The sequence below is a fragment of the Rhipicephalus microplus genome, chromosome 10 (genome assembly GCF_043290135.1).
Source record: "Rhipicephalus microplus isolate Deutch F79 chromosome 10, USDA_Rmic, whole genome shotgun sequence".
Lineage (NCBI taxonomy): Eukaryota > Metazoa > Arthropoda > Arachnida > Ixodida > Ixodidae > Rhipicephalus > Rhipicephalus microplus.
In genome coordinates, this window is record NC_134709.1 from 67,590,501 (window position 1) to 67,618,240 (window position 27,740).

Consider the following 27,740-nt stretch of genomic DNA (forward strand, 5'->3'; position numbering starts at 1 on the left):
CCGTGTGGCATCACTGCTGGGGGAGAGGGGAGCATTGGGGTAGCTTGGGGGAGGGGGAGTGCTTGTGTGACTTGAGGCGTGAGCTGACCATTTTGGACCTTCCTGCCATGCCCAGAGGTACAGCTTTTTCATTCTAGAAGGCTTAGGCAGTTGCGACAGGCTCCGCACGCTTACCGCGGGTTTCATACTGTTCTTATATGAAAGGGAATAGGGAAAGCATGAAAACGAATTGAAAAGCAAATACAGAGATGTATGAATGGGGTATGGTATATGACCAGTTAGAAACCTCGTCACGTTATGCCAGAGAGGGTTTAGAACGAGTGACGTTTGTAGTTTTCCCGCACAATAGTTTGCGTTCAATGCTTTGGGGCCACCATCTTGGGCTAAAATCACGTCGAGAGAAAGAGAGAGAGGGAGAGAAAGATAAAAATAAATACAGGGAGGTTAGCCAGAGGAACACTCCCGTTTGCTACTTTGTACTTGGGAAGCTGCGTATAAATAAGCATCATGACAAAACATATTGACTACACGTCTAGAGCTGCGCTACAATCTCACTGTTAGTCACGAAGCGATGGAACCTTTTTACTGACGTCGTCGTGCCAGTGATGTTTGCGTACCAGCCTTACAGGACTGTTTTGTTATGTTTTTCAATTAATATTTCACTTGTTAATCACATGAAGAACTTATTGATGTCAGTACTTGGATGCAATACGGTTACCCCTTTGTTTTGTTTATTTGTACACGCGTGATTTGCATGTAGTAATTCTTCGTCATGCGTATTTATTTGTTCATTGTTGATTTTACGCTGAGCATTGTTTCATTTTTGAAGGGATTTTGCGTTTACAGGGGATAGACGCCCTGTCAGGCTTCGATGCTTCTTTCATGGTCCCCTTGACAAATTGTGCTGCCTTGGTTTTGCTGAAATAAATGTCAAAAATTTTCAAAGTTTCTAATTTCTTTGATATGCGTAGTTAATCTTTAGAAGTTGTCGAATTAAGCGACCTTAGAGTTTGAATAACCTACTCAGTTGCCACGTTTGTGCACATGAATTGCAGACCGCTGGTAGCATCGCCGATTGGTTCAAAACCTGACGTAAGGAGGAGGTTACCATGGAGACCACGGGATGCTGGAGCCAGCTGGGCCTGGTGATGTGGCGCCAGGTGTGGCTGACGCGCGTGCGACGCCACTACCTGGTCACGCTGCTCGAGCTGACGTGCATGGTTTTCATGCTGAGCTCGGTGTGGGAGGAGTCGGTGGCGCCGTACCGGGCACGGCCCAACAAGGACCAGTTCTTCGACAGCGCAAACGCGATCGAGTTCTGGGGTCGTCCCAACGAGTCCTGGAACGAAGGAACGCTAGCATTCGCGCCCGACGAAGCTTTCTTCGCGGACCTGACCGCCAGGGTCTGCAAGGAGCTCGGTTCTAAGTGGAGTGAGTTGATGTGGCATTGGAAATCGACTGTTGAAGGCGTTTTGCAACACTTTTCTTAGTAATCATCGAATGGTTTCGATAAAGTAGTTGACTGCCTCACGAATCGGCTGCCGCAGGACTTGCGAAATACATGAAGTACGAGCGGAGTTAAAGGTTTGTCGCATGCTGTAATTGCATTCTGTCTTCTCTCGTCCCAATGAGCATGCCGGAAACTAAGCAGAGAACACAGGGGAAAGAAGTTACGTCACCTGTGCGTCATGGCCTTTAGCATCATCTTTTCTTTTGTTCTTAAAACACGCGACTTGCTCTCAGTGTGATCTTCTAGTCCGGCCGTGCTCACGGTGGTCAAAACAGCCAATGGACGCGGGCTTTGAGTATATGGCGCAATCATTCGGATTTGCCGCATCATTTCACGAGAGGAGGGAGTTATTTCTAGGTGAATTCGAGAATTTCCTTCACAAATTCGAAGCCACGTGTTGCATTGTTATGTTTGGCTCAGGTTATCTGAATCCTCGGCAAGCGTTCGGCAGCATTTTCAGCCTTGTGTACGAGAAAAAAAATTGGTGAGGATAATTCAGTGATAGAAAACAGAATAAGAAAAAGAAAACGTATCCGGGCATCGAACGATTTCTCTGAAACGTGTCAAGAATTACGTATGCAGCACTACAGTTTAACTGGAAATTTTTTTTTCTGAGACAGCAATCGAGGAAACGCCAACGCACCCTTCACTGATATGCACGTAGAAAGCTTCCATAATATCCCTCTCTGTTTGATCAAAATATTCGGGCCAAAACTTTTGTGTCGGGACCTATTAGATGGAGCTTGGCAAGCAGTGCACTGCCCGTTCCTGGTCTTTCTTTTGTTACGTCTTCATGACGTCTCGGAGCTTTCCCAACTCTCCACACAAATGAGAAAGGCGGAATGCGTTTTGCCATAATGAATCCTGCCCCTAGAGATCCGCTTATGGACGCACATCTCGGAGGCCTTGCATGAACTGCGATCACGTTAGCACTTGAATTGGGTTGATTGATTGATTGATTGATTGATATGTGGGGTTTAACGTCCCAAAACCACCATATGATTATGAGAGACGCCGTAGTGGAGGGCTCCGGAAATTTTGACCACCTGGGGTTCTTTAACGTGCACCCAAATCTGAGTACACGGGCCACTTGAATTGGGTTTGACGCGGCAGTCCACCAGACGCAACTCGAAGGTGGGTATGCGTTCCCTGCATTGTAATTTAAACATCTCAACCCGTTCATATGCAAGTGCAGCCTTGTCAAGGTTAAGAGAGAGTCCTGCTAATCTACATTTCATCGACTTTCGTTCTCTTCACGCTGAACTGGGAATGTGTGTTAGTTGCGTCGACGTGGTCAAAAGTGCAGTGACATCACGGCTTGCCGCATGTGTGGAGTGGACATGTCCACTAGATGGACACCGCAAGAATAGCTTCTTCGGATAGTTTCGCGAGCATTGACTGACAGTCGGTGTGTAAGTGAAGAGGAGAACGGTGACGAGATCTGGTGAGACAGAGCATTGACTAGAGAAAAACTATTAATTTGGTAGTGTGGCGCTGGTATAGCGTTGATAACAAAAAAAATGGATACCTTTACAATCTGGTGAGCCTGGTCGATAACAACAAAAGCAGACTCGGATGCGTGGGAGGTATAGGAGTCATCTGTGTAGACGTGGCGGGGAGGGTGTGTGTGCAAGGGACATGGCATAAGTTGTGGTTGGAGAGAGTTTAGTGACAGGGAAGCAGTAGCAGATAGAAGCACGATAAAACTTCGGGTACTTCGCGCAGCCGCTATAACCTTTCCCTTTCCCTATTGAATTCTCTTGTGGCGTGTACCGGCCCATGGGGTCCCCGGCTCCGCTGCTGCTGCTGAAAAACATTTATTTACAGATGTTATTTACAGGGACGGTGGGAACGGTCCTTAAGGTGCCGCCCCGTACAAACACTAGGTGAGCTCCCTCTTACGAGAGCCCATTGGCGTTGGCCGCGGCCCGGGCACGCTCGACCAGGGCCCGTTGGGCCGTCAGGTCAGAGCAGCCGAGCAGGGCTGCCTCCCAGTCCTCCCGCGAAGGGTTGAGTAGTGGGGTAAGGTTTGGGGTTTTTTGGCATGCCCACACCATGTGGAAAATGTCAGAGGAATTTTCCTCACAATGCGGGCACTTCCCCGTGCAAGCGGGTTCAAAGTGTTTTATGATTGCCGGGCACAATAGAGTTTTAGTATAAAGGCGAAGGAGGATTCGCTCCTCCGCCTTCGTGAGGCCCTTACAGGGTTTCGGATAGACGTTATGGCCGGATTGATACCGGCTCCGCGCCGTTGCTCACTACCATCTGTTGGGTTAACTGTTGCCTTTTTTTATTTTTAGTGAACTAGTGGTGAGTAGAAGATCGACCCATTTCCGTGGCACATATTGGTTTATGATGATGATAACTTTTCGATAGGCCACACAGGCAGACATTCTCTAGTCTTAGGCAGCTTCCATGTCAAACGTACTCATACCATTCGCGCGAAAACCAGCTGCCGCGACCACTTTACGCAGGTAACTGAGGGCAGGCGCTTGTTTCTGCGAGTGGAGCGGGCAGTTTTAAAGACTATAGTCTTTTTTGGAGGCCTTCAACGCAAAAATTTTGGTCTGTCTGTCTGTCTGTCTGTCTGTCTGTCTGTACATTTGTCTGTTTGTCCACTCTTACCGCCATCGGGTACTTGAAACGGCCGACGCCATCCGCAGCGACCACCAATGTTGCTCAATGTTGAGCGCTCATGCTTGCGCAATTGTCAATTAAAAAGCAATTGTTGCGCATGTCTGGGGCACCATAACAACATGCATATATTCTGCATATGTATCTGTTACTAGAAAACGCATACATAAGTAATTTTAAGGACCGTAGCACTTATCACGCTGCACTTACCATGCAACGCTTGCACGGAACGGGAAGTGTTTCCAACGCTTTGCTGAGACGAGATGGTGGTGGCACCTACCTGTCGCCTCGCGTTCTACACCTTATCACCTCTGAGACGGGCGCGCACGACCACGTGCTTTGTTTTCCAAAAGAAACTGCCAGATGGCACTCATGGCTCACGTGTGACATGACTTGATGCGCTCGTGAGCCTCCGCTGCCCGCTTGAGGCACTCTAACGCAGCGCCTCCAGAATACCATTCACCAATTTTCTTGCGCAGAACATCAAATAAATGTTCTGTTCACTCTCTCCACACGCAAGACTATCGTGTTTCGACGACATTTGCAGATACCACGTAGATACGGGGCCAATTTTTCCTTTTTTTTCATGGGCTAACCGAGAGCATCCATGCGCAGCGCCGATGCCCTTCAAGGACGCGCACGAGGCGGCGCAGTACGTCGAGGCCCCGGACGGCACGTCATCGGAGACCACCGGCCAAGAGCGTCGCGTGGCCGTGTGGTTCGAGCGCCCGGAGACCGACCGGCTGACGTACCACGTGCGCATTAGGAACGCCGTGTTCGACCTGCGCGACGACTACAAGCGCAGCCTGCTCGTGCCAGGAGCGGCCGACATCGACCTCCAGGACGAGATCAGTTGAGTCACTCTGTGTCGGCCTTGCGCCAACATTTTTGACACACAACCGAGTCTCTGAAACGGTACAAATGGCAATGTTGAATTTTCGTACAGCCTTTCTCGCGTATTATCTCGGACCAAGAGGGAGGAAGTGAAAGTATGTCCGCCATGGTGGGTCAGTGGCTAAGGTGCTTGGCTGCTGGCCCGAAGGTGGAGGGTTCGAGCCCGGTGGTCGCATTTCAGTGGAGGCGAAATGACGAGGCACTGTGTGACGTCAGTGCACATTAGATAACACCAGCACGTCAAAATTTCCGGGGCACTCCATCACGAAATTCCTCATGATCACGTCGTGGTTTTGGGACGTAAAGCTGCAGTTAATATCGTAATTAAAATAGGAAAGCTTGCACGTGACGTCACGAACGCACATGTCTAAAACTTAGCGCTCGAGAAAGTACTTAGGGGCCCGGAATGAAATGGGCTAGTTCGGCTGGTATTCTTCGCCAGTTTACAAGCTTGTATTTATTCCTATATGGGCTGTCACTGACCATATAGTTTCATAAAGTGCAGGTAACACGGAGACTAGAGAAGACACGAGGCTAGAAACGAGCGCTTACTGCAGACAAAGATTTCCATTACACCGCAAGTGGTCCCACTACTGTCGATCCCCGTCACACACGCGCACACCGCTTGATTCATACTTTTTTCCGCGGGTAAGCTTGTCGCCAACTTCAGCTCTCGCTAGGTATTTGATAGTTATTTTTTCCCGTGTTTACAAGTCCCCCTCTTGACGACCGAACCTGGGCGACCCAGCATGAGCCGGCGTCGACGCAAGCCGTTGACGTCCCCTTATGGGAGGCTTAGGCTTGGCTACCTAAACCTGCTGGTTTCTTATAATAAACTTTATTCCTCCTCCTTTACAAGCTCTTGTGAAAGATGCCAACAGAAGAAAATGCCCTCATAATAATAATCGTTAGGGTTTTACGTCTGAAAACCACCTTGTGGTTATGAGAGACGCCGTAGTGGAGAGCTCCTGAAATTTCGACCACTTGGGGTTCTTTAGCGTACGCGCGCCTCCACCATTATCGCCTCTGTTGCAAATGCGGGCGCCACGGCTGGAATTTGACACCTCGATCGGCGTGTGAGCTGTCGATTATCATAACCACTGGTCCACTGTCACGAGCAGAGGCTCTCAGAAGGGAGAACGTTGTGGTTCGTGGGTAGTTTATAGTATTTCAGAAACCATGGTGGACTTTACGAGCGCGTGAGACGAGATGAACGGAGTATAGGCGCGTGTCTTCGGGGTGGGGTTCGGGGGGGGGGGGCAGCAGAGCACATTCTCCCCGTCCTCCAATTTTGACCTCGTGGAGGTGGGGCAAAGAGCACATACGTTGGCAGCCCCAAGAGTGAGTGAATTTCGTTGTAGACACTTATCGTAATGCTTGAATTGACTATGAGAATTCCGTACCATTACGAGAATTTATTTCATGCACCTCGCTCGTACTGTTGCGCATATAATTGATTCCGCAGCCTCCCCTTCTCTCTCACCGAGGGCAGATGGGGAGGCTTCGCCACTGAACATTGGCGGAATGCTCACGTTTCGCTAGTGTGCGGCAGTCGAGCAGCACCGTCATAAATGGGGATAGTTCATTCTTATCTGAGCCGTTGCAAGAGGGTGGGGAGGGAATCTTCAAAAGTTTCAGAACCTTCTGCCACCACAATTCTAGTTCTTGCATCTGTATATATGTACGCGCACGCATGCGAACGCTAGCATCAACTGGGACAACGTATATGGTTGAGTTCCCCGCCCCTAACGACTGCGCTACCGTCCTCTGGTTCAAAGTTATGCATTTAACAGCTCCATATGCTCCCTTACACGTTTCCTTGCGATATACAGAATACTCGGAAACATCCCAGCATCGATCTCTCTGGCAAATTATATATATGTTCACTTGCAAGCCCGCGGGTCACTCTAAGCTATTAGCCAGCAACATTGCTCAAACGAATCTAACCCTCTTTCTTTTCATGTTTCAGCATGCGTGCATGATACGTTATTAGCAGCTTTAGCATACCTCGAGAAATGTAGGCCTGAGAGTCCTGGTTTAGAGGCTGATACTTGTGTCCCCGTTAACATTTTGCGGACCTCCTATTTACCGCGATCTTTATCGACGAAATTTCTCATGCCAGAGCCGACATCGACGACATATATGCGGGGTCGTCATATTCCTTTTCAAGAAGCAAAATGAACTTTGATTTTCAAAAAAGCCAAATGCACTTTGACTGAAGCTGAGTGAAACGCTATTTTTCGTTACTGACAATATGGCCGGGCCTGCTCCAGTGATTTTTTTTATTTACCTGTGTGTTCCTGCCCCTTTGAATACCTTAAATCTGCATTGCCGTTAAAATCTATATAGCCCACTATCGTCGATATTCAGAGGTAAAATTTGTATTTGGCTCTTATACATCAAAATATTTCGTGTGGGCTAGAATCAGAGTGTAAAATATGTCTTGAACGATTCGAGTGTACGGCATAGCAATATTTTGAGATAATATAACGTCTTCCTTGTGCGTCCGTCGCTGCCAACCTTCTCCACACGGGCATATGTGATGAATAGATTTGCTTAGAAAAAAAAAAAACGTTGTTGTTTTATAGCCCTATGTACGCTAGAATGGGAGAACGCCTAGCTCTCCCAATTATGATGTCAATCCTGTAAAGGCGTGTTTAAAAAAAAAGTGGGTAACTACTGTGAGTACTAGGTATTCTCCTATGGAAGAGCATAAAGCCGTCCCGCGGGCTTCTCACTTATGTGTCATTCTTGGTGAGAGGTCCACTATTCTGCACTGTCGACCCCGTTTTAATGTTCTTGGCATCTGTGAACGCCTTGAAAAAGGCTCCACTTGCTATTCACATGCTGAGCTTGTTTTCTGCAATGCCATTTCAGATCACTTTTTTTCTAGGCATTGAGTGGTGCTTCAATTTTTATTTCATGTTTTCATTATTTGAAATATGCTGTCCTGCAGTGAAACAAGGACATGGTACAGCAGCGCTAAACTCGAAAATAAACGATGCATTTAGGCACCCGGCCACCGACACACTCAGGCAGAATTTGTGTGTTTAGATAAAATGGGTGGATGGTTTTAATCACAATGTACTCTATACTTTTTGTGTTTAGAAAAAAGTGTTTAATGATTTAGAGTACACATTATTCTACTTTGTGTTTAGAAAAAGTAGTTAACGATTTAGATTACTGAGTACTCTACATTTTATACAGCTACGGGTGGTTATTTACGTGACGTAAGGCAATTGTAACGAATTCATTCATATTACTTGGCCGCACAGGCTCATGTTCATTTTGCTAGTTTTCGGTAAAAAGTTTTCACTTCTTGGCAAATTTAATCAAGCATTTCGACTTCACTGCTCTGCAAAACGTACTGTTTTAAGCGGGAACGACTAAATTTCAATTTACATTTGGGTAGTATATACATTACCAGGAAAAATGCGTCTATGGTTAGAACGGGAATCGCCGATCATGGCTCTGTTGCGTAGCTGAGTGACTGGCGTGTTGCCTTGGTGTCGCAGTACCGGGGGCGGCGCGTGTATTTATTCTTAGGTTGTAACCAACTGCAACGAAAACTGACTGAACGAGTCATTGTTCGTTGTTTTGGTCACGGTTATGGACGCAGCGCTTTTAGGGGCGAAGTTCCTTGAAGCGGCACTCGTTCGTCCTTCGTAGTAGTCGTAGTCGTGGTGTGTAACCAGTCTTACGTTTTGACCTGCAAGGTGAAGCCGGTGGGAGATGTATCCTGTGCATCGTTGTACAATAAAAAATTCGCAGCGTGCACGTTAACTAAAAGCCGAATTCTCCTGTCTCTCATTCCCCATTAGCAGTCATTGGCATGTACATTGAGCACTATCTAACAAGAAAGGGTTGCTACGTTATACTCGCTGGGCGTAACCTGCTCGGTTTTAGAAAGGTTTAGCGAGCGTTGGGCCGCAGTGCCATGAATACAGTGAACTAGTATATACCATGAACTCGAGGTGGTTAAAGATGGAGGTAGACCCGAAGCGCAAGCTGTAAGAAAGTGTGCGTGTGCCACCTCTATTTTAGTCCTCGGAATGTCCGCTGGATGGCGGTGCTTTTATATGGGGAATATATGATGAAAAGATGCGACATGGCGGTACTTGGAGTGTTGAATAGGTAGACGAACGGACACACAGACAGATGCATGTACGGACGCACAGATGGCTGCACATACGGATGGACGCATGGGCGGATGCATGGACGAACGCAGGGACAGACGCACAGATGGACGTGGGGACGCATGAACAGACGCACGCACGGACGGGTGGACGGACGCATGGTAGGTCACACAGACGGATGCATAGACGGATGGAAGCAAGGACGAATGGACGGATGGATGCTTCGCCCCCCTATCCATCATTCACCCCGTGGATATGCTGCCATTTTTTAAAGGACTCAGTGTGATTGGAACAGATGCAGGATTTTGCTAAATTTTTCGTGACAATCTGCCTGCTTGAGTTCTCGTTACAAGAAATCGTCCCATTTTGATTTCAACTGTGCTAGAAGTTAGACACTTAGACATGCTTTACGCTCCCGTAAAACTTAGTTCAGTTTCGGTTTCTGCATTGGCTTTAAAAAAAAAAAAACGAAACACCGCTTGTATTAGGAGCATCTATTAACCCGGTATTTTCTATTTTTCTTCCCAGGGCTGCTGCTTCCGCTGCAGTATTTCGTCGAATCGGCGTACATACAAATGATAGCCGAATCCCTGCAGAAACCGATCAACGTAAAGGTTAGTGTCATGGCGAGAGAGACAGAAAATTATATCCTATCTTATCGCCAGGCCCATTGAATGTATTTTATTTGTTTAAGTTATTATTTAAAAATTATTTTGCCCTCAGGGCCGATGGAAGAGGAAAGTTGTATATAAAAGGGAATCAAGTAAATAGAACAAAAGGGTGCTACGAATTCGAGTCCCTTGGGTGGCTTTGTAACAAAGTATCGCTTATCTCTTATTTGGAGCCACAACGACTACACTTTTTTTCTCTGTTCCACTAATTTAATAGGGCGGCTTCGCCGGCTGGTTGGTTCCAAACTACAGCGTCAGTGCGTAGCTTTTTGCGACAAATCGGCGGCGAGAAACAACATGTGAAAATAATCAAAAGAATATAATTTGGTAGCGGGCGATGACGCTGGAGATCGCGATAATTTTATTTGTGAGCGCATACCAATTCGTATGCCGAGGCGCACGGCGCAGACGCGGCCAACATGCCTCACGTTATCTCCGGAGGGCCGCGGAAGATACGCAGCCACGCCCCTTTTGGTTGTCGCTTTCGAAGCCTGTTTTTCTTGGAAAATAAAGTAGTCTTGTCCCAAACTTCAAGGAGTGTAGGTGGCAATTCGTATGCTTGGGGAACCGATACGATAGCGTAATGTTTCCGGCACACTGCATTCGTTTTGGCCAAGCCGTTATGTACTTGTTGCTTTAGCGAAAGAGCTACACCATTGCGCTGGCACGACTGCCCTCTACGTTGCGCGAAAAGCATCCCAATACTCAATCAAATAAATTAGGCGGGCGTATCTATGGAATGAGCCTAGAAGCGTCATAAAGCGTGAGCAGATGTCACCCTTTAGAACGAGCGCGAAACGGATATTAAACTTTGAAGACCCCGCCGGTAAACTGTTGCTGCTCCCCAGTCCACTTGGTTTTTTTTTTTCTTGCAGTTGTGAATTGTAAAAAAAAATTAGCACTGGTGCTATTATTAACACAGTGGCAATCGTGACAGGCAGCAGTTGCTTGTGTTTAATAAATGTGCAATTGCTAGTAGCAGGTGCAGATCTGGTTTATGTCGTGTACACGACAAACAAAACTGAAATTGAACCGTAAGTTTGTATGTCAACCAACCATTTGCCACACAATCAACATGGCGCAGTGGTCAGTGTCTCCGAATGGGAAACTGCAGGTTGCACGTTTGATCCTCCGTGGCTTTTTGTTTTTTTTCTTTACGGGATGGATGTTTTTTATACCGTTTTTATAGAACTCTTTTTATTTTTTGTGGCAGCTCGTCATTGTGATTCTGACGCCATTTTGCGCTCAAGCGTTGCCGGCACTGCAGAACCCACCATATCCCACCATGTGCCATGGTGGGCGTTTCCCACCATTCACCCACTGCATTAATCCACTATAACGGTGGGTGGTGGTTTACACCATGCCCACCATTAGTTTTTTTCCGATAGGGTAGTGTTTCTTCCAGATGCGCGTCACTACCCCTGGTTACCCATAGAATAATATCATCTGCATAAAATGTGTGTTTGAGTCCCGGTATCTCCTCCAGCCTCGGTGGTATTTTAATTAAGGCGAGGTTAAACAGGAACGGCGACAAAACTGAACTCTGAGGCGTCCTTTGCCTCCCAAAGCGAATGAGTCCGATTTGATATCTCCTAATGAAATTTCTGCGGTTCGGTCCTTCAAGAATGATCTGATGTAGGGGAATGTCCTGACCCCCGGGCCAAATTGCGATAGGTTATTCAATATTGCCTTATGCGAAACATTGTCGAAAGCTTTATTCAGGTCAAGCCCCAATACAGCTTTGGTGCCCGTGCCATTCCAGGGATCGAATAGATCATGTTTTAACTGTATCATGACATCCTGTGTGGACAAATTGTCCCTGAAACCTATCATAGTTGGGGGAAAGATGGCCTTGTCCTCTGCATAATTCTGAAGCCTGTTGAGAACCACGTGCTCAATCAATTTGCCCATGCATGATGTCAGCGATATGAAGCGCAGGTTTTCCAAGCAGAGTTTCTTGCCTGGCTTCGGAATAAATATAATCCTAGCATGCTACCATTGTGCTGGGATCTCCCCGGCCCCCCAATACTCATTTTTCAAGTCAGTGATCTCCCCGACCGATTTGAAATCTAGGTTTCTCAGCATTTTATTAGTAACCCCAACCGGACCTGCGGCAGACGTAGTACGCAGCTGCCCCATGGCAAACTCCACCTCCGCAATTGTGAACTCTTCATCTAGTTCCGAGTTTTCCACCCCCGAGTAGTGTGGTAAGCAACCGTCTACTCCATCAGTTATGTACCGATTCCGGAGTTCCTGTATAAACTCTCCAATTGTGCCTTCATATTGATGCATTAACCAAGTCATTTGTCCCCGTTGCGCCAATTTTGTTGCTGCCGGATCCAAAAGATGCCTTAACAGCTGGCATGTCTTTTTGCATTCAAACTGTCCATTCATACGATCACAAATCTGGCCACACTGATTGGCTTGCAACTCAATTGTACAATTTTCGATTTTACGATCTAACTTGGCAGTCCTGCGAAGGATGCCATTATGTTTTCGCTTCTTCCACCTTCTCAAAAGACTCGCGTGTGCTTCCCACATGTGTAATAGTCTCGAGTCAGCGGTAAACTCCTCCTGCTCGACTGGCACTTCTACCGTGGTATTATTTACATTCTCCTTCAGTGCCTCTACCGATGCAACCAGGTCATTAATTTTCCCGTTCACAGTGTCTGCTCTGTTTTTCCTAAATCTGTCCCAATCTGTAATTCTATGCCCCCTCACTTTGTCTTTATGCTACGCAGCGCTAAACGTCGTGGAGAAGATACAGTGATCACTTCCTAGGGCTTCTCCCGTGTTAATCCACTTTGCATTACTGATGCCTCTAAAGAACGTAAGGTCTGGAGAGGTATCCATGCTTATGCTGTTGCCTATCCTCGTATGATCTTGTGGATTGTTTAACAGCGTCCATCGCAGATCCCGGGCAACTTGCCAAAGCCGATTGCCTTTTGGGCTGGCTCGAATATAACACCACTCCGGGTGAGGCGCATTGAAATCTCCTACCACTATAAGCGGAGCGCGAGCTGCTACCCGTTGAGTTTGAATCAGGAGTTGTGGCAAGCCCAATCCCTTATCTTTTGGAGAACTATACACATTAAGTAAAAACAGACTCTTCTCATACTTTCGTTTAGGCAAAATCTCTAGCAGGACGTAGTCTTTCCTGCTACTATCTACGGAATGCCGAATGGCAGTGATGTTGCGATGGACTAGCACGGCTGTGAAGACGCGTGATACGTCCCTTGAGTCAATTCCTGGCGCTGTAAATGCCTTAAATTCAGATAATTTTACGGAACCACTAGCCTCCTGTAAGGCTATTATGTCTGGTTTACAGTCCAGATTTTGTACGTGCAACTGCAGGTTACCCCACTTTTGACGAAAGCCCCTGCAGTTCCACTGCCAAACCTCAATTTGCTGGCGAGGCGCCATGATAAGGCACCAGGTTGACTAATGGCACTTGGCCATCCACGGGGGCAGTCTTGCCTCCAATAGAGTATGAGGGCGAAAGCGCGAAAGTGCACGCGACAGCGACGAGCGATGCGACGTAGATCGTCTTCGCGCGATCAGCCGCTAGCGCAGGCAAACCTCATTCACGCGACGGCTTCGGCGAGCGAATTCCACCATTGCTGGCATGAGGCCGTCTACTCGCACCAAGAAAACCACGTAGCGAGCGGTATGCAATTTAAAAATAAGATATATTGTTGTGTAATGAAACGGAAAGTTTTTATGAATGCCTTGCAGCACTTTTTCTATATGCACATGCGTAAACATTGCGTTATTTCTTGTTGCGCATACGTGACTCGGGCAGGGTCACGTGCACCTATGTAGTCTTTGTCTTTTTCCGGTTTTTCGCTATTGGCGGCTTGAGCTCAGCACTTCCGGGCGATGAGCGACGGTTTCCAAATCTGGAGAACCGAGCGATCGCGCGAAAACGAGCACGCGACACGTCGCGCGAACGCCCTGTTTTGTCGCTCATAGCATCGCTCGTCGCTGTCACGTGCATTTTCGCGCTAATGAGGTTTGCTCTTTAAGCTGCTGAAACATGCCCATGACCTGGGTTTGGCAATCCCTAAATTCAGTGGAGAGCATGCCGAGACGCTCCTCTATTGTTTCTAATCTGGCTTCGATCTTTTCGACTCGAGCCTCCAACCTATCCTGTCTTTTCTCTTGTTTGCCTACTTTATCCACAAGTGTTGTTACATCCGACTTAAGATTAATGACCTTAAAAACAGGCTGTGGCATGTCTACTGGTGACGTTTCGGCTAATCGTTTTGCGTTAGCTACCTCATCCCCCGGCAGTGGTCTCTTCACTGTCCCCCGATTCTCCACTTCAATAGCTGCACTCTCCTGTACGCGAGCAGACGCCTCTTGCGTCGCTTTCTGTAGGCCTTGCACTGCTGGTGCCCGTGTCCCCTGCCGTTGGTCGTTTCTAAGTGCGCGTTCCATCTCTGCAATTCTGTTTTCCATTCTTTTAATCCAATCTCCCTGTCACTGAACCAGCGCTGCTAACTCCCTCTCTCGAGCGGTTTCGTTCTGGGAGGCCGTGCCTGACAAGCTCACCTTTTTGTTGGTGTCGCGTGCGTAGCTGTTGGGACTGGATACTCGTCCACCATCTTGGCCACCCCCACGCCCTGGCGATGGCGGGAAGGAACTTGACCGGTCCCTGCTTTTGCTTGTGCCTTCTTTACCCCTCGGTGACTGCGCTTCGTGGCCCTCGAGGACCGCTCATCGTTGCCAGCTTCGATCTCCCTTTCGATGCTCTGCTGCCGGCCTGTCGGTGGCTTGCGAGCCAGGTGAAACTTGCAGTTACAGCTACCTGTGTAATGCGCACTATGGCACACGATGCAGTCCGGCGTGCACGTGGGTGGCTCTCCTTCTGGCGGGGCAGGATCGTACTTCCCGCAACGGTGACATAGGTTACTCTTCGGACTATAGCAAACGTCTGCTCGATGTCCAACTCGTCTGCAGTTGTAGCAGGTCTCGACTAAATTTCTATACGGGATCACAGCGTACAGACAGTTCCAGTAAGTAATCTGCTGGGGTAGGCGTTTTCCCCCGAACGTAATCTGAATCGCCTCTGACTTTCCCAGAGGTCTCGCGTCCAAAATGTCTATGCTTTCATTCTTCTTCAGGAATCCCGCCCGAACTTCTTCCACTGGGCATCCATTATAAGCATTGCAAATCCCCGCACGGAGTTCTCCAATGACGCCACGAACGCCGAAAGCGGCAGGTCACGATCACCCACCTTGAGCGTCTTCACAGTCGCATATGCCCCCCTGCGATTTATGCACGGTGTGCTCACCGTCAACATGTTGTTTGTGCCCTTAACCAACACCACCTAGACTATTGACAAGGCCCCTCCAGGGAGAGCGTGACGTCACGCTAGTTGCCCACCTGCACCCCGGCCGTCGTCGCCACTCGTTCTCGTTATATCTGCTGTGGGCACTTATTGAAAGCCGGTGTTTCTTTTTTTGTTCTTTTTTTGTTCCTGCGTGGTCTGCATTTGTTTACGCCTGCCTTTACACTTTAGTGATCAAACTGTAATAGTCAGAAATGCATTTGTAGAAGTGGTTTTATTAGGACGAAAGGCTAAAACCATCCTACCTCATTTCTTAATCAAGGTTTAGATTTTTCTGTCAGCTGCCTTTTTTTGTGCGGTGCTTTGGATGGTGTCATTTCGAAGTCTAAAAAAGTTGTTCAGAGCGACATTTGTTGCAACACGCACTACATGCCGCACGATAGTCTCAGAGGTATGGCCTATTTCACAAGTCTCTAGCTCAACATCTCCTAGCAGTGATGTGGTAATGGAGCTTACAATGCCACGTTGGTTGTTCGACGCGAGGAACGCCTTTGCATTTTCTCCCTTGGTGAGATTTTCGACATGTCACCAGCACCATGTGCACAGTACATGGCTGCGGAAACTTTAAGCTTCCTCTTGACAAGTTGTCAATTATTGTGTTACCTTCCACATCTATGTTCCTGCTCTCCAGGACGAGCACGCTCCTACAAAATGCGCATGACAGCTTCTTCAGAGCTGAATGAGCACAATATCCAGCGATATTAGCAACGACCTCCATGTCATGCTTTGGGTTGGAAATTTCATCATTTGAGATGTGAACAGAGCAGTTATGTTGCGATACTTCTGTGTCACTTTCGCTGCTGATGTCTGGCTGCGGAAGCATCAGCAGTTTTTTCAGACAAATTTTCTTTTGAGACTCCAGAAGCTGCCGCACAGAAACATGATATTGTGCACCAGCAAGCTGACGGTAGCAACCGAAGCGATCTTCAAGAGTGTCAGTTTGAAATTTTGCCAGCAAGACATACTTGAACTTCAGTTCTTCTAAACAGTACCGCGACAGCTCAACAAGGGAGTAGCAAGTGAGTCTCAACGCAGAATGTGTTTCCCTTGTCAAGCAGCCACGGCTCATGTTGACGCTGCTCCAAGCATCCAGCCAGTCTACCATGCCACTAAGGAAAACCAGCTGTTGATCCACCGTAGAATTCACTGGATTTTGAAGGGTGTCGTTCAGTCGGCGACCTTTCGAAGGGGTCTTCACGTTAACGATTTTCCACCACGTCGATATGATGTTTATGAAGATTGCTGTTCAACTGGCACATGTGGTTTCAAGGGCATCGCCACGCGTCTCAAGTGCGTTTAATAGAAACGGATTAATGACATTTAACACCAACTTTACATTTTGTCTCTCCATAGGTGTTAGATTGATTGCCTTGGAATTTAGCTTGTAGCCAAGCTTGAGAAGCGATGTCTGCTCCAGTGCATACAGCTGCCGTACGGCTTCAAATGATGCTGCTTTCATTCTGGGCGGCCCGTCGGGCAATATTTCTGACAGGCTCACTTCAGCAAAGTAAAAGCATATTCCTTCATTTTTTTATTCATCCAGTTGTTCCTGATGCATTTCAGTATCTGCACAGGGTCTACGACATAAAACAGAGACTGATTGTTGTTGGCTGGATGAGGATATACAATGCTTACTTCCTGTTTCTCTGAGAAAAACGACATCATTTTCCGGTTGAGGGAATTATTGTCGGTAATTACAGCAATGACCCTGAGGCCCATAGATTCCACTTCTAAAATTACTTTCTTGCAGAACTCATGTAGAATTTCGGCGGCCATTTCAGCAACAGGAAGAATGTGAAGCACATCTTTGTTTGATGACAAGAGCGACTGAAGCATGAAAACATGAGCGGTTGTGGCTGCCTCTTGAGAATTGGCTGCAAATCCAACTATGCAGCCCCCTTTATAATCGAAGTAAGGCTTGATATGAATTTCATCAACCATTAGCGTCCCCGTCTTTTCGTGCGGCTGCATGCACTTCACTCTTTCTCAAATGTAGGAGAGAAAGTTCGCTTCGTTTTGCTCCTTCAGTGGATCCCCTCCATACTTGGAACAAACGCGGCGCAGGGTCGAAGGATGGGGTAAAGTCAACGTCGACGCTGATCTGGCAAAGTTATAGGCGTGCGGAGATATGGAGTGCAGGATGCTAGAAAACCCTAATGTTTCAGCACTGTAGCGACGAATTGGGGCAGCGAGTGCGAGAGCTATTTGCTCATTTAGCAAACGAAACAAAGCACTGTGTTCTTCGGTTGTGTCACTGTCTTGGGACAGTTCATTCAATAAGGAGCTGATATGCTGCAACACTGACGCTGTTTTCGATGGACTTGCAACTTCAGGCGTCTCAGTCATGTGGTTTTCCAGCTGCTGGAGCAGTGAAGACAACGCCCGGATGTCGCGCACTGCGTCTGGAACTGCGCCTCCGCAAGGTAATGAAACCAGCTTGATCATACCTGCTGAGACTGCAAGTGAGATATCAGCAAGCACAGTGACGGAAAACCTCACGTGCGGTGAAGGATTATCTTCGATGCGGAGAAACATCACACAACGATCCTTGGCCTTTATGGTCCAGAAATCATTACTGCATACAGCAGAAAGCTTGCCTCTTAAGCGTTCGAAAGAGGACACAGCATTTCTTTCCTCTTCGCTTTTTTTCGCGCATATAGAGTCCTTAATCGCTTTGCTCAAGGCTATATATAGTCTTTCATTCGAGCTCGTTTCAAGACAGGAGATTCTCGACGATTGCGGTTCGTGCTCAGGTAGGACGGACAGTTCGGAAACATTGATGGTATAGCATCTGACACTAGGCGCACCCTCTCGCTGTCGACTGTCAATGTCCGTCCCGACGCTGCGTCGAAATGTGACAGCTTTGTGATGAAGTCAGCCTCGAGGAAGTGGAGTTCACAGACCTGTGCCAAGCATTACAGTGACTTCATTACTTTCATACGAAACGGGCTAATGGGAACTTTGACACGAGCCTGAGTACTTCTGTTCTATTTTACCGCACTGCCCTACCTGAAGCGCGACAAAACTACCATCACCACTCACGATACTCGCTCCGTTCAATAGTAACAGAGCCAGAACGCCAGTAATGCAATAGAGCCGGTAAGACAACAAACTTCAGCTGTTTCTCACCTTGGAGTGTATGCTTGGTGTGAAATCATTTCGTGGAATGGCTTTTATCCAAGACTTCTTCCGAGCTTCATCCTTGGGGAATGCGAAAACACGCACTTTGGGACCACTGTCATAATTGCCGCGGCACCCGGGAACACAACAACGTCCCATGTCACACTGATGGATGTTTAATCACATACTCACAAATACAACACCAATAAAATAGGACACGTGGGAACGGACGAAGACTTAGAGCAGTGCGATGCAGCACCAAGCCAGCGCAGTCTAACCAGCGAAGCAGGTAGCGATGAAAGGCAAACCTGTCGTGGCTTGTCCGCCGTTCGGGGCAAAAAAGTGCGTGGGGTGACCAACACCACCACCTGAGCGACGCGTCCTCGGCCACTGGACAGTCGGTGATATGTCCGGGGAGTGATTGAGGCTGCCACCCAGGATCTTGCGGCTCTTGCGACGCGCTCTTGCGACGCGTCTCACGAACAAGTAGAAGATGCGTTTAATTTACATATTTGCAAGAGAAGTACATTGCAACGAGAGCGTACAGACGCGCCTTTCCATCACAAGGGCCCAGAGCGCACTCGAGACGAGCGGGCGGCCAGCGAGGTCCAGAGAGAGAGAGCACAGGGCACTCCCGACACGCTCCTTTTATAGCCGTCCGTGCACGCGCTAGACGCCAACTGTGTGTCCCAGCGACGCTGATGTGCATTTCCTGCGGCGCACACAGACGCCTCCCGCGTTCCTGCAGGACGCGGACGGCGTTTGACCGTTACGCCGATGAGCGTCCCTTGCAAGCCACCTCCTTGCTGTGCCGGTCATAACATCGGACAACTAGCGTGACGTATGCCGTCTGGAGAGAGGGGTATGAACGGGCCTTGTGAATAGTCTAGGTGGTGTTGGCGCGGCCCGACGGCAATCAGCACGAAATGCGACATGCTGCAATTCGCGCCGATGCGTTACCCAGAAAACACTGCGTCTCCCCCTTTTTGTGATGGAGGGACGCTGGACGCGCTGAAACGCGCATGCGTCAAAGCAACGCAGCGCGGCGTGCGCCTGCGAGTATATGGCAAGACCGGCGCCTGTCGTGGGAACGCCAGCATGGCGCGACGAAACGAACGCCGGTGAGCACGCGCACCGCGTCACGTCAAAATGTATTCGCGCCTTGACTGCGGCATATAGTCGTGTTCTCACATGACACGCATCTCATGATTATCACGTTTGCACCAGTCACATGCTTTCGTCATACATTGACGTCCCGTAATACCAAATTTGGCATATGTGAAGCTAGCGAAACAGCCGTGAGCGCATCATCAGTGTGGCATGTAGTCATGTTGTTACATGACACGCATGTCGTGATTATAATGTTCGGATGTGTCATTTACCTATGTCAACCGTTCGTGTCACGTAATACAGAGTTTGTTACATGTGAAGCTAGCGAAACGGCCGCGAGTGCATCATGAGCGTGGCATGTAGTCATGTTGTTACATGGCACGCATGTCATGATTTTCAGAGCTTGTCGCTTGTGTTCGCCATGCAATCATGACATACCATACCAGTTTTGAAACATGCTTTATACATATGAACGAAACCACCGCAAGAGCTGCAGGACCATGACGTGTAAATCATGACATTCATGACATACGTGTCATGATTTCCGTATTATGACAAGTGAAATTTGTTCTTCCTACAGGCATGCTATGTCATACCAAGTTTGGTATCGGTACCATTATCGAAACGGCCAGGAGAGCTGAAAGTCGTAGGAGGCTAGATAGATAGATAGATAGATAGATAGATAGATAGATAGATAGATAGATAGATAGATAGATAGATAGATAGATAGACAGACTCAAATTCGCCGAAGTTTGCCAAGAAATGCTTCATTTAAAATTGCTTTTTTGGTTTATTTTACGTTTTGTTTCACCGGTTCGCGCAATTAGAAAACTAAGAAGCACCAACTGCTGGGCGAGTTGGTAATGCATATTTTTTTTTTGTGCAACTCGGCCAACACAGAAAACTAGATCGCGCCTAGCGCGAACAATGTAACTTGTACAGTGCTCTCGTCCTCTTCATTTTACAATAGTTTGTAAATAAAGATAATTTGCTCTTAACAATGTTTATTTGAGAAATGAAAATAGTTTCTATAGATTTTGTTTTTATCGTCTAGTAATAATGCGCACAATAAGCCGTGTGGGCAGCACATTCTTTGTGGTTGGCACAATGGATGTGGAGTGTGTGTATTTATTGCACTCGTAGGTAATAAAAACTCCCTGATACGAATATGCCACCACGGAACACCCACCAGTGGTATCGGCTGGTGCTGTTTAGAGGGACGGCTTTAAGCTTTCCCATTGAGAGTACCCTGTGCTCTAAATCGTTACCCCCATTTTCTAATCCCCCCCCCCCATATCTCCCATAGTTGAGTACTAAGTACTCTAAATCGTTAACCACTTTTTCTAAACACATATTAGGGCCACGTAACCATAGAGAAATAAAGGTTAAGAGTGGACACTCCCGTAGACCCCAGCGGCCCAATCGACCCTAGCACACCTAGTGGTTGGTGAGAGCAAGTGGCGTGCGCTTCCTGTTTCGGTTTCACTGGCGCAAATTTTGAATTACTTTGCATAACCGACGTTTGGCTATGACGAAAGTTCATAATTTCAGACCACTATTCATCGCCCAAATGGATAGTTTTTGTAGGTCAATTTGATTTAGCGATTCCCTGTTTTGTTTTGTTCAGTGGTTCGTGCGAGTCGGTCGTGACGTAATTTTTATTTCGATTAAGTTATAATAAAGAGAGATGCAGGTAATGATAATTCACTACGGTTTTATTCATCGCGCTTGTGTTTTTCTTTTGGAACAAGTGATCAATGTATATATCAGTCAAAGAAACAGAGCATCCGCAATGTTTTATTCAAAGGCAAGGTAGAGTATGAGAATATAAAAAGCACAATATGACAAAGGTAGACAACAAATGCATCTCGCCTTACAAATAAATTGTAACAAATATTGTAACAAATGCATAGAGAACACAGACAATGCACACATCGCTAGAGTTGGCAGAAGCCGAGAAGCTGGTGAAGTATGACACACCGGGCCAGTGGGTAAGTAAGGATCTATGGCAAAAACACAGCGCACAATGCTGATGAAGGAAGAAGTGACATATACACAGCAATGAAGTCGCGAATCACACCTGGGGTTAACCGAAATAATGCATAGAAAAAAAAGAGCGCACAGAAACTACACGACACAATATAGCAGAAATGCAAAGGTGCAGTGTGCTGGCTGTGCTTAAGAACAGCTAGTCCAAAATGAAAAAAAGCAGACTTAATGCCTGCTTGTCCTCAGAAAGGTAGGGCTTTGCAGCTTGCTCACTACGTGAAAGACAAACTTTATGCTACAACACTGGCAGGTCTTGTGGCTTTTGTTATGCGTTGCCTTCATCAAAAACTTAAGAACCCAAGTGATTTGCGTCTGGGTGTTGCTGTGACGCTTGCGAGCTAAAATAGATTGTAGTCATCACTTTATCCAGAATTGTGGACCTTAATTGTTGCTACGAGAGCAGTATTACAGGGCTAATAAATAGCAGAAGGAAAACACTTTGGCTCATTATTTTTCACAAAGGCTCTACATCGTACGTTTTCACTCGCAAACTATATAAAAATAAAATGGCAGCGTCCGCAGCCCCATCAAACGCTAGAAGTTTGGGTATTCTTTTGAAAATTTTGATGGGCGAGATGAGGAGGTTGATGAGAAGCTGAAATACGAAAAGCGTGATAACGTGAACCGTGCCCACTTCATACTCTGTTCCTTACCCGCTCGAAGACATTTCAACAAGCGGTTTTGTTATCAATATATTACTTGAGCTGGAGAGACAAAGCATACACAGTGACCAAGCGAGCCACAGTAAAGTGTACAGTTCGCCCGCATTTGCTACAAAAATACAGACAGGATACCCAACATTCTTTTTAGGGTTATGCAAATCACTTCGAGCGAAAACACAGTGTCTTTACTCCTCATAGCGGGTAACCTAAACAATGTACGCAACGAACGAGTGGCTAGTTCAGTTGAGCTGAATATAAGCATATAAGACCATAATGAAGTCTGCTGTAACGAAGTAATAACATAACAAAGCTATTGCAGGATTCGGCTCAACTCGAATACTTTAGTGTAAACCCGCCGCTAATTGCTAACCTTTGAACTTGTCAAGCTGTATGCCTGAGATTGAAGACTGGAACCTAACCCTATCTAAGTTTCGGTTCACAAAACGCACATGCCAACATAAACGAACCCGGCAAAACAATTTCAGAAACTTCGCGCGACACCCAGCAGAGCACAAATGAAAATCGCCAACACTTGACAGATGGTGATACAAAACATCGCACACTTTCAGGTGATGTGCAGTGGCCTCAATTATGGCAAGAAAGTGAGATTCAAGTTGTTGTACGTATGCAAAAGCTACTTCTGATGGCACAGTGAGATTCCCAAAAAGTTTGCAGGGGAAGTGGTATGCTTTTAGCATTGTGAAATACTGGTGGGTACCCTTAAGCGTCTCACTGTCGTCTTTCAGTAACTGTGGGCAACTGCAACCGTCACATGCATTCCGAAGGAAGTGTTTGATGAGAAAACCAGCTACCTAATATGCAGCGGAGTCATCGATAATATGGGAGTGAATGTTTGTCGCAAGTTCAGAGAGATCGTCTAGAGCGGGAAAGTCGTCAGGCTGTGGCTGTGCACACTCCTCATTATCCACAAGAGACGCACTGGTGAGGGAGAATGGCGAGAGCTGCTCTTGGAGGAGGTCACATTCATCATCCTCGACATTTCCGTATTCTGACAGCTTGAAGAGTTTTCTTGTGCAGATGTGCTTCAGGCCACAAATAAATTGTGCTACATTAGGGTTGGTGTTGCAACCCTGTTTTTGCCTAATGTGGCCAAATATGTTCTCCAGAGAATCCTGTTGAAGCCTGCGTGTTAACAGGTATTCAAAATTGTAATTTTTGGAGAGGTCGTCCCATAGTTGACAAATTGCCTGAATTGTAATTTGCCAACCTACGATGGTTTGTGGTTGACGTCTGCCAACAAACTGCCATGATGCAATCCAGGGAAGCTGGCCTCGGAGGAAGTCAATCAGCTCTGAATCATTTTTCATGATTGCATGCCGCAGCTTTTGCGAAGTTCTTTTTTTACTCGAGCTGTTCAAGGCATCGAAAATCCTGTCCGTACGATCACAAAATTGAGCTGTAGTGATGGCCGAGGCAGGCAGCACCTTCGCATGCACCATTGCCGTGATAGCAATCGAAACTGATGCACTGAGGACCTGAGTTGCTCTGCTGACCTTCATATTAGAAAAAGGTTTCTGATGAACGTGCCCTTCAGTCAACTTTGGAGCCAATCGCAACCACATCTCATGTGAGGATTGGTAAATGCTTACAATGTGCGACCAGTTAACGATGTCATCCCCAGTGTATAACTTGTGTGCTTGGACGTTGCGCGTTGTTTTAATTAAATGCAGAACATCAAAATGTAATATACCCGCTCACCATTAACTTCAAAAAAAGGCTTTGCTACAGTCACTCTTAGTTGGTTAGCGAGACTTACATTTGAACTGCCCTGGTCACAAATGACTGCTTTCACTGCAATATTAATGCTCCTAAGCTCCAAAATGAGTGACACCAGCAAGTTATCCATAACAGATGATGGTGTTGATGTGTGCCCTATAGTAAAAGCAACCGGTTGAACCCACTTTCTCGAAACGCCAACAAGAAGAAAAACCAGTGCTCGATCAGCGATGGTTGAAGTGCGATGAGTGCCATCATCTGTAAAACCCTGGACAACGTCTATTGCAGCATCATAGTACAAATTCCTTTTGAGTGCTATTTCGTCGAAAACTAAAGCGCACACTCGGTCCCGTTCATTCCAAGCTTGAGTATTTGTTGCAATGGAAGAAAGGATTCCTGGAATTATGCCTGGAGTCATCTTTACATTAGCTCCTCCTTAATGAACGCCGGGAGGGCAAAGAAAAATATGGAGCCAGAAATCGGTATGCTCGCGGACCTCGGAAGTTTAAGTGAAGAGCGAACTTCTTGAACCACACGGGAAACTGCTTGCCCTTGCGTTTGGGCCTCAAGCGAACATGTGCAGAAAGAAGTTTAAAAACCTCCTCGGTGACGTGCGGTCGGATAACTTCAAGGGCCTTTGAAGTCGATGACGGTGCTTGGTGAGGCTGTCTCCGCAGTCTTTTGATAGTTTTCCGCTGTGCTGCTACTTTGGCTTGCAGATGTTTAATGGTTTGCTTGTACTTCATTGATGGAGACATTGTCGCTGGCACACAGGAACGCACTGCAATAAACAAAAAAATGGATGTAAAAAAAATAAAAGCGAAGAACAACTAATCCCATACGAGCACTTCCCTCGCCGTTTCAGACCCAAGGTGCACAACTTTCTGTGGTGCAAAGTTTTCGATTCCACTACCTAAAAACAAACCATTCACAATGTTGACAATGCACACAAAAAAAAATGAAAATCACTGAGAGCCCACCCTTACATTTTGTAAGTGCACACGTAGTGTCCTTTTGAGGATAGTTTCCTCAGAATGTCCTAAACATAAAATAGCACATTAAAAACAGCTGCAATAAAAGCATAGTCACCATTTTCTCTAGGGCACTCAGGCGTGGAGCTGTTGGCGGAGACGTCTTCTGGAGGGTCTTGTGAAGCTTGTTCAGTGCCTCGGACAGTGCTGTCGGAACAATCTTGCGAGCGGCCTGCGGAAGTCTCTATATCAATCCACTCTGGTGTTGAAGTGAACATACAACTTACCGGTCACACAAGTTCCTTTTGTGACAGCTGAACGACTGGTTAAGGTTTTCTCCGGCAAGACGAAGCCAGCAGAATTTTTTTTCACCAGCTACAAGGGAGCTGCCACCTGCAGAGGTTTGGTCAACAGTCAATTTGGGTAAAAAAAAAGAAATCGCGACACTGAACGCACCCTGTTCATCGGGGCACCTCAATGTGTGCGAGCCGCTTTTTGAAGCCTCTACCGCAGGTCCTGAAGAAATGAAATTACGACAATGTGTCAGTAAGAGGCTTAAAATAACACAAACTGAATCTCATCCGCACCTTGCAGCGCAGCTTTTGCAGCCATGTCACAGTCACTACTTGAAGCGATGCTCAGAGAACCTGCATATATGTGCAGTTGGTACAAGTTACAAAGCTTGTAGCATGGGGAAACTTAAACAGCTCTTTCAAACGCATAAATTGGTCGAACGTGGAAGAAAAGAGAAGGCACCAACTAGGAAACAAGTAATTTGTGATTTTTGGAATTATCAACAGTGACAGCTTTCACTGATGAAAGGTATACGTACATGTGCACTCAGGCTTGAAGATAACGTGAAATAGCCCTTTAAAGTCTTTCATAACAAGTTGCGCAGGTCCAGAGCATCAAAAAACGACAGAAATGTAAAGCTGCTGTTAGGAAGGTAATAGCCCACAATTCACAAAATTTAAGACTTTTCAAGTGTTACTTCTATAGTGAGGTTTCTCCATCGGCTACAAAGATCTTCACGGTTAACTGTCGCCACTGATTCAATACAAGTGGCTGCTATTGCACATATTTGAGTTTCAGTCAATCACATGGTGCAGCTGGTTGCACACTGGGAACAGCCATTCTTGTAAGCCTTGTGTGCCCAGGGTCTATGAAACTTTGAGCAGTAAAATGGTCGCTACAAACCCTGTACGTTGCGTACAATGGGCTGGCCGGCTTACTCAGGAGATCATCGCGTCCAGCATACTGCATCCATGCTTTCATCCTGCATTGGCAATGAACTATCAGCTGAAAGGAGAAGTGCTTGAATAGTGATTTTTTATTGTTACCCTCACTAAGCAAGTACGAACAGTAAGCCTAAAGACATGCAAACCATACAAAAGCTTTAACACACCTGCCGTCCCGTGGTATGCGGAAGAAACTCGTCCCAGGCTTCTTGTGGGTTCTGCCATTGTTGAAGCACCACGATACACAGCAGTAGCTGCCGTAGCTTGGACCGCCGGACGGCATGGCATCAGCGCAATCTGAAGTTAGTAAGTGGATGCTTCGCTGTCAAATTACGAAAAAGATATGTGCACGTCATAAGTGTACCAGCAAACCCCTTTGAATGATTAGCTAATCGATGCACAATACAAAACCAGTGATACATCTCTGACCCATAAAACTCTGACTTACAAAGATATACGTCAAGACCACGTACAAAGATATTCAGAAGTTTCCAGGCCGCTATCCCTTGTAATGCAATGGTATCGCGGCCTAGGAACTTTAGAACATCTTCGTACGTACGCAGTATCAGCAGTACATTGGGAAGAAAAATTGTAGTTGAAATTTATGCGGTAAAATTATATTGGAAACGTTAAAAAAATTTGTGAGCAGCTTGCACTAGTGGCACAAGGCTAGCGAAAAAACGAAGATGATGGCCACTTGGCTAGTCCAGATTTGCCTCCGGCACACCAAGAATTATTCGTGTTCCGAGCCTTCGGGAAACGCGTCGTGAAGCATGCGAGGCCCAGCGAATGATTCTCAATATTTTGCACCGAGTCACCGAGCCTATGACCTTGCTGCCCAGCTATGCTCAGCGCACAGACGCTCGCGTCCGTGGCAGACGCAGCACGCGTCGCCTCGGCTTGACGCCGTGCCGCCTTTGCTATACTGCATACGTTGCACAATGTTCCCGTCTAGCCGCCGCATAGAGCCCCAAACTTTCTTTTTAGCGAACCTCCCAGTCCTTACAAGCTTCAGAAAAAGGTTACAACTGCGTGAATGAGACGCCACGTAAGAAACAAACTCGCACACACGAAGCGCAACGTGTGTGTGTGTGCATCTTTCTATGTTTGTTGCATGGTGTCTTGTTCGCGCAGGCGTAACCGTTTTCTGAAAAAATGACCCAACAAGACCAACAACATGTCATTCAACAAGCTCCGCTTGAAAACGTGCCTCACCTGTTATCTCACGCACAAAAACGCCGACGCAGCCGACGTGGACGAAAGCGACGAAAGCTTCTCGCTGTCAGTCATGCATGGGCTTGTCGCTGGGTAGATGGTGTTTATGACAGTACGGCTGAAGAAAAATTATCGCGTAAGGTGTGGTGAATAAATCGTTTTTATGTATGAAGAACATACTAAATTTGGGCGTATAATTATTAATTTGTGAAAACAATTTTGTTGCATTCATTATAACTGTTTTTTTTTGCGCTTGCGCCCTCCGACGTTTGGTGAGAGCACTATTTCGTTACGTAGTCGTGACGCACTTCCTGAGGCCAGGTTTCGCGGAGTGTCCGCTCTTGTCTTCTTCTTTCTCTATGACGTAACGTCGTATTGGTATCCTATAGTAGAGTATGAAGTACTCTAAATTGCGAACAACTTCATAGACACAGCTCCAG

The 27,740-nt window shown here is 46.9% G+C and overlaps 2 protein-coding genes across 2 annotated transcripts in view; one reads left to right on the top strand and one right to left on the bottom strand.

Moving 5' to 3' along the window:
- Positions 1-1,059: 1,059 nt before the first annotated feature.
- Positions 1,060-27,740, top strand: part of LOC119185132 (uncharacterized) — a 31,230-nt gene continuing 4,549 nt past the window's right edge. Inside the window, exons 1-3 of the mRNA XM_075875783.1 lie at positions 1,060-1,431; positions 4,760-4,996; positions 9,703-9,788. Coding sequence (XP_075731898.1) covers positions 1,110-1,431; positions 4,760-4,996; positions 9,703-9,788 — 645 coding nt within the window. The 5' untranslated portion in view covers positions 1,060-1,109. The remainder of the gene's footprint in view (positions 1,432-4,759; positions 4,997-9,702; positions 9,789-27,740) is intronic.
- Positions 23,740-27,358, bottom strand: LOC142774760 (uncharacterized). Its single transcript, XM_075875782.1, has 8 exons — positions 27,301-27,358; positions 26,253-26,382; positions 25,948-26,123; positions 25,435-25,494; positions 25,304-25,363; positions 25,135-25,240; positions 24,966-25,079; positions 23,740-24,657 (listed from the first exon to the last, which is right to left on the bottom strand). Exons 2-7 carry the CDS (start codon positions 26,366-26,368, stop codon positions 25,037-25,039), a joined length of 561 nt encoding a protein of 186 aa, XP_075731897.1. The 5' UTR covers positions 26,369-26,382; positions 27,301-27,358; the 3' UTR covers positions 23,740-24,657; positions 24,966-25,036.